The sequence below is a fragment of the Akebia trifoliata genome, chromosome 4 (genome assembly GCF_017979445.1).
Source record: "Akebia trifoliata isolate Shusen 1 chromosome 4, ASM1797944v1, whole genome shotgun sequence".
Taxonomy (NCBI): Eukaryota; Viridiplantae; Streptophyta; class Magnoliopsida; order Ranunculales; family Lardizabalaceae; genus Akebia; species Akebia trifoliata.
In genome coordinates, this window is record NC_141378.1 from 43,339,138 (window position 1) to 43,346,281 (window position 7,144).

At 34.2% G+C, this 7,144-nt stretch overlaps 1 protein-coding gene across 1 annotated transcript; it reads left to right on the forward strand.

Annotated features, from left to right (window-relative positions):
- The first annotated feature begins 1,157 nt into the window (after positions 1-1,157).
- On the forward strand, positions 1,158-4,070 carry LOC147405124 (uncharacterized). Its single transcript, XM_086437806.1, has 2 exons — positions 1,158-2,117; positions 2,832-4,070. Exons 1-2 carry the CDS (start codon positions 1,166-1,168, stop codon positions 3,857-3,859), a joined length of 1,980 nt encoding a protein of 659 aa, XP_086293932.1. The 5' UTR covers positions 1,158-1,165; the 3' UTR covers positions 3,860-4,070.
- The last annotated feature ends 3,074 nt before the right edge of the window (positions 4,071-7,144 follow it).

Below are 7,144 nucleotides of genomic sequence, written 5' to 3' on the forward strand. Positions count from 1 at the left end.
ATCCAACTCTCCTTCGATGTACACCATGTTACACCTTTTCCTACACCCCCTAACCATATGAACTTTTGACGCCTATGCACCCTTTGTGTGGGTGTATAATTACATTTGATGATATGGGCCAAAAGAAGTCCTCCACATGCCATTAACGCATGAAAAAATCGAGTTAGGACGAACTTGTGTTGTATTATTAATAGTGTTATTGAACACCCAACTAATGTGAGATTTTGGCTGAGACCCTCATGTGTTATTTCCCGAGTTCTAGAAAAGATTCAGTCAAAGTGCCATGTGGCAGAAAAAGAGCATATAGCTGAGCAAAGCCAAGTGCTCCCTATATTAAGAAAAAATCACAGGTGAAATTAAAGAATATGATTCATTTAGCCAAATTTTTAGGATAAGAATTTGTTGTATTTAAAATCTTTACATCAAAGTTGTATTGCAATGGATCAACCAATAGAGCTATAAGTCCAAGGTGTCCATGGTAAAAATAAAAAGAGTCGTGATAATATGAATTGTTAGGTGGCATACTCAATCAACTCCTTAATGTGACAAGTTCGGGAACCATAGATATGTATGTATCGGGATACACAATTGCACTTCCTCATAAAATGTATCCCAAGGGAGTCGTGTATCTCGAGGCGTACAGATTTGTGGTTCTCAAACTTATCCACGCTCGAGAGTTGATTGAGTATGCCACCTGACGAATCATATTATCGAGACTCTAAAAAATATCGAATTGGAAGAGTCATAATTCAAAACGGTGTCTTGTTCCTATGGTAAAATACAATGTCTATGTGCCTCATGTTTATTGGAAAACAAATACATTTGGCTGCATGCAAAATAAAAAGTGGCTTGGTTAGGAGCTCAATGTCTTAAACTCGTACCAAAACACACCACATAGACATTGTTCCTACGTAATAGGAACGGGACACCATTCTGGATCCTTACTATTTTTTCGAAAGCAATCACAATAAAATAATAAATATACTATAATCAAGATGTCGAAAATTTTCACCATTAGTCCTTTGATTAGGTCAAGATCAAAAATACAAGGAGGCAAATTAAGAAATTTCCAACTCTTGAGGGAGACACTATAATATGCACATTATCAAGGGAGATAAGTCAAATACCCTAATATAATACATGCTATAGAACACTATAAAATCCCATGAAAAGAGAGAAGTACATTATGCACACAAACATCAACAACATGAGCTACGAGAACTACGACCCATGTTACCCAGATCAACCAGTAGTGGACCAATATCTCCCTATATGGGCAAACCAACCATCCTTCTGGTCCAAACCGGCCTTCATATGGGCCAAGGAACCCGGTTCACATGAGTCCCTTACCTACTCTCAACTCAACTCCTCGGTTCAAACCATTTCTTCTAACCTTCTCATCCCATTAAAGAGAAGAGACACTGTTCTCATCCTTTGCTCTCCTGGTCTCCAACTTGTTCAAATCCTTTTTGGGTGTCAAAGAGCTGGCCTTCTTAGTGTACCCATTTTACCATCTTACCCTTCTCTCACTAAAGAAAAAAACCAAAACCAAAACCATCTTATTAGAGTTCTCTTACAAACTAAACCCAAAGCAGCTATAGCTCATCAAGATTACATCACAGCCGTTCGATCTTGTATCTCATCATCCTCTACCGATAACCGTCTTCGATATCTTTTACAGAAGTTAATGTGGATTTCTGTCGATGATATAGTAGGCAAAATGGGTTCCTCGAGATCGAATTCTTCCTCTTCATCTTCATCATATATTGGTTGTAAACCAGATGAGGTGTATTTAGTTCAGTACACCTCAGGTGCGACTAATATTCCAAAGCCAGTGCTTGTGACAACCGGTTCAGCCGGTCACAATGTTAGAACAGCAAGGAAGGCTTATGATCTTCAACCAAGTAGTGTTATTGTCTCATGGCTTCCTCAATATCATGATTGTGGTCTCATGTTTTTGTTACTAACAGTGGTGACTGGTGCAACTTGTGTGCTAACTTCACCCGACTCGTTTGTGAAACGGCCGAGGCTTTGGCTTGAGTTGATAACTGAGTTCAAGGCGAGTTGCACTCCTGTACCATCCTTCGCTTTGCCTCTTGTGCTTCGACGAGGTGGAGGTACTGATATAATACATCTGATCTCATACACAGCTATATAATGTATATTTACCAAAACGACCTTTTATTTTGCCAAAATTACTGGCCCGGACACGATTTTTTTTGAAATATTATCATAATGGCCATATAAATTTTACCAAATAAGATAAATTGATATTAAACTGAATTTTCCTTTATAAATTTTTTTTTTTCAAATTCATATAAATAAATTGATTTTTTTATTTTCTAAAAAGATAGTCATTAAGCTGAATTGACCTGTATGCTATACGCATTGTTTTCAACTTCAAATAAATCCTAAACCCTAAATATTGTTTTCTCCTTTAATAATTTTGTATATTAAATATATATAAAAAATGGCAAACGGATCTTGATAATTGGGCCTCAATTGTTGGCTAAGTCAGGCCAGGAAGGGCCCAATAATAAATCTTTTATGTCAAGTGTAGCCCGACCCACAACTTTTTATAATTTTCCATATTTATAAGTAAAATTATAGGATAAGTGTATTTAGGCAGGAGTAGTACAAGATGAGTGACCTCTTAGGAAGTCCTCGTATTGCACTTCTCCCTCTTTTACCTTATAAAAAATAGTTATAATATAACCCATTGCTGTACATGTTATAATATAACCCATTGCTGTACATGCATGTAATCTTTAGACTTTAGTACTTGTTTCTAACACATTCTCCCTCCTTAAAACTCATGTATTCTCTATCAGGTACCTCACCAATAAATTTATGGAGCTTAAGAAATTTAATTATCATCAATGAACCAATCTATAGAGCGTCAATCGAGGAATTCATCGATGAATTTGCACCATTGGGGTTGAACCCATCTTGTATCTCTCCATCTTATGGGTTGGCTGAGAATTGCACCTTTGTGTCCACTGCTTGGAGAAACTCCAACCCAGCTCATAGTTTCCCCAACATTCCATCTTACAACAAGCTCTTACCAAGTGCAAGACTTTCTTCGACAACATCGGAATCCGAAGAAGAAGATACTGATATAATTGTTGTAAATGAAGAAACATTTGAACCGGTTGACGATGGAATCGAAGGAGAGATATGGATTTCTTCTCCAAGTAACGCGTTGGGTTACCTTGGTTACCCTTCTTTAACTCGAGAAAACTTTCATGGAAGACTTCAAAATCGAGTAAGCCGAAGCTTTGTAAGAACCGGTGATAGGGGAATCGTTATAGGTGAAGAGCGATATCTCTTCGTGATGGGACGATCTTCAGATGTGATTAAAGTTCAAAAAGATAGAGAAATTCATCCTCATTATATTGAGACTACAGCTTATAAAAGCTTTCCTAAGCTACTAAGAGGAGGTTGTATCGCTGCATTTGAGATTTCGAAGATTATTGTTGTTGTTGCTGAGTTGCAAAGAAGTGAAGGTGATGTTAGGGTTTTAAGGAGAGTATGTGAAGGGATCAAAGAAGTAGTTTTGAAGGAAGAGAAGGTTGAAGTTGGGTTGGTTGTGTTGGTTAAGAGTGTGAGCATTCCTAAGACAACATCAGGTAAGATACAAAGATGGGTAGCAAAATATAAGCTGATGAGAGGTGAAATGAGTTCAATAGTAAGTCAGCATGGCCGAGTTGTAGGGTCTTTTGTGTCTATAGGTGAAGCAAAGAAGGGAGAAAGAAAGGAAGATGAGGGAGGTAGAAGAATGGTTGTAAGGGAGAATGAAGAACATGATCTTTCCTGCTCTAACTCTCCAAATGGTCTTCCATTAATGTCTTTTTTGTGAGAATATGATGAGAGAAGTAGAATAAAGTGTGCTGTGTGACCTTCAAAAATGACTTGGTTTGTCCATAAATAAGTGTAGGGAAACACTAGCCTTAACTGTGGGTTGGTGCTAGAGAAGTCCCTAAGTAAAAATATGTATTAAATTTTGTTAAGGTGAAGTGCCACGTTTGTTCAAAGAGTGGTGCATTAATAAGTTACCATAGGAAATAATGGTGGGACATTATAAAACAAATACGTATTTTTCTCAAAATTGAATTACTAAATCAATCACATTTTTTTTAATATTTAAAAAAAAATGCTATTTACCTTATCTTTTACAAAAATAAAAAATAAAACAATTATCAGATGTATGATCATATGGAAAATTTTATGACGAGACATCATGATGAATGCATGCGATAAATCATATGTGGTTGACGTGGCGAGGGCACAGAATCATAGATCTTTTCTTCAGGATACAAAAGGAAAAAGATATGTAATTTTGTGCCCTTATCACATCAGTCGTGTATAGACCACGTATGATTTTTCGTGTGCATTCATCATTATTCTTTTATGAATTTATTTTTATGCACTTGAGTTGAATGTTGGTTCACGAGAAGAGTAAATAAGTAAATAGAAAATGTGACCATACCATAGGAAATAGTTTTGGTAGAACAAATCATAATGAAATCAAGTATAAAAGTTTTCATATCTACTATTACCCATATAAAAAGAGGATTGATGGTACAACTTTTTTTTATTTGACTAAATTGTCTTTATCTAATTTATTTTTTTACTTTTATATCCAAGAGTTTTCTGTCTGTTTGTCTTTCTCCATCTCTTCATTCAAACCATAACCCCAGTTTTATCTTGACGAGAAGAACAAAACTCTTCGTCTCCCGAATAAAATTCATCAGTTTCATATCGGTTTCTCCATTTGTTTATATGATATTTTAGTCCTTTGGATAATTTTCCCTAAGTTTCATAAGCAGATTCCACCATTTGGATGATTGCATCAAAGATGGCTAATTTATATGGAATCATGATGGTTTCATTAATACCCATTCTTTAGCTCTATCTGAACTTGTATGATGGTTTTTGCTTCGCAAGATTTATCACACGATTGCTTTGTCTTCAAATAAGTGTTGATGGCTTTATTGTTGATGTAGGCCCATTTTATAAAATAAAAAATAGCAGCAGTAATACTATGAAGGTACTATGAAGGTTGTTCTGATTTTAGAACATCATATAAATGTACTGTTTTTTTTTATTGGTAAGCTGGACTTAAACCCACGGCCTCAAAGTTGGTTTGCAATGTGCCAAACCAACTGAGCTATGGATCCAAGACCCACAAATGTGCTGTTCAGACTCGGTTTTCACACAAACATTACTAAAACCTAACTCAAAGCCACAAAATAATAATAATAATAATCTGAGATATATTTGTTCTCCCCCAAAAGAAGAGAAATTCATCTTTTTTATCTAGATTTAGTGTCAATTAGAGGTCCCAAATGAGACCAAGACATACTTGTATCTGTTTCACTGATCCATGGGTGCGACCTACCCTTTGTTGGTGTGATCTTAAAATTTTGGCTTGATTGGTGATTATTTGGATCATTCTTTTTTAATTGGAGCCTTGAAACTAACATGTGGGTTTGTTCAAAAAGCCTTTTGATTTTTAATGGATTTTCAATTAAGAGGGATCATTCTAAGTTTGGTTTGCTTATTTGTTTTCTTTATTCTCCTGATATTTGGATTAAACAGTGTATTTTTTTTAAAGGATATTTTAGAATTATATTTTTATCATTTAATCGGGAAAAATAATTCCTTTGTAATGAAATGCAAGAAATTTTTTAGAATGCACTTTGGATCATCATTTAAATTTTATTTATAAAATACTCTTGTTTTTTAACAAATCAATTTTTTTTTTGCTTTACCCAAGAATTTTTTTTTTTTCTCCCAAGTTAGAAGTTCTCCTTTCACAAAATAAACTTTAGACATTTTGGACTATTATAAACTTATTGTAAATACATATCATGTCCTTTATTAAGAATTTTATTTTAAATCATATCTACGAGCAATTATAATAGCAACTTCTCTCCTGCATTATCTGATTGTAATCTGATTTAAATTTGCATTCAACTCATGCCTTCTAATTTACTCGAGGTTTTAATGGGAAAAACAAGAATTATTATCTCAAGTGCTCAGCCCTTAAGTCAATCCCAGCATTGTGATATATATCAGTCAATGATGAATTATAAACAAGTTGCAATGTCCTTAGGCTTCTTAGTATATCGAAGGGGTAATAAATATTGAACTATTAAATGAAGAGCATGATTGAAGTAACATAATTACTCACTGAAATACATGATTGCTCACTGAAATATGACATTGCCTTTGACAATAAGATGGTTCTTCTTTGACATGTTGAAGCTAGCTTGACAATTCTAAATTTAGGTTGCCAATGTAGTGTTCAAGGGAAAAAATCTATGATTATGAGCTATGAAAATCCCTTTTTTCAAAGGGATTTGATAGTGTAGCCAATGTAGTGTTCAAGGGATTTGTTTCAACATGGGATTTAAAATTTTAGTATTGAAAATGCCAATAAATCATAGTTTCAGAGTTTTGGTTTCCAATGTAGGAAATATAAGGCTTGGTTGTCGGAACAACTATCTTTTCCCTGCAAATATTTAAAATAAACAAACTTATGATAAATTTGAATGATAAACCTACCATAACACAATTGACAAAGAAGCACCAACAAACTTTCTTGTAACACCACTTATGAACAAGCTAAATAAATAAGGGTCTGTTTTATTCGGTTAGAAGGAATTGTTTTAAGTTTTTTAAAGAAAAGAATAATAATAATCTCTCCAAAAATTGGAGATTAGACATGCTGAAGATCAACAAAATAAAAAGAAAGGCATTTAAAAAAAATATTCACAACAAAAATTCCATTTCTACTCTAATACTTATATAGAAAAATCCAATTGCAAGTAAAGGGCCAGTTTGGATCACCATTCTTTTCATGTACCTATTAGATATTTAAAAAAAAACCAAAGTCATATGAAAAATGCAAGTATGGGATTTATGCTCAATTAACAGAAAATCGGGATGCAAAACTGTTATTTTCACGCCAAACACGAGCACGGTTAATGTCATGTGTACATGCACAAACACAAGCATCATAAATAACCACAATGGATAATTGTTATATATGTAAGGACCAAGTTATATATTGTTAGTGTTGAACACTACAAATCCCTTTGAAAAAGTTAGGTAGCCAGAGTTTCAACACTAAATTTGA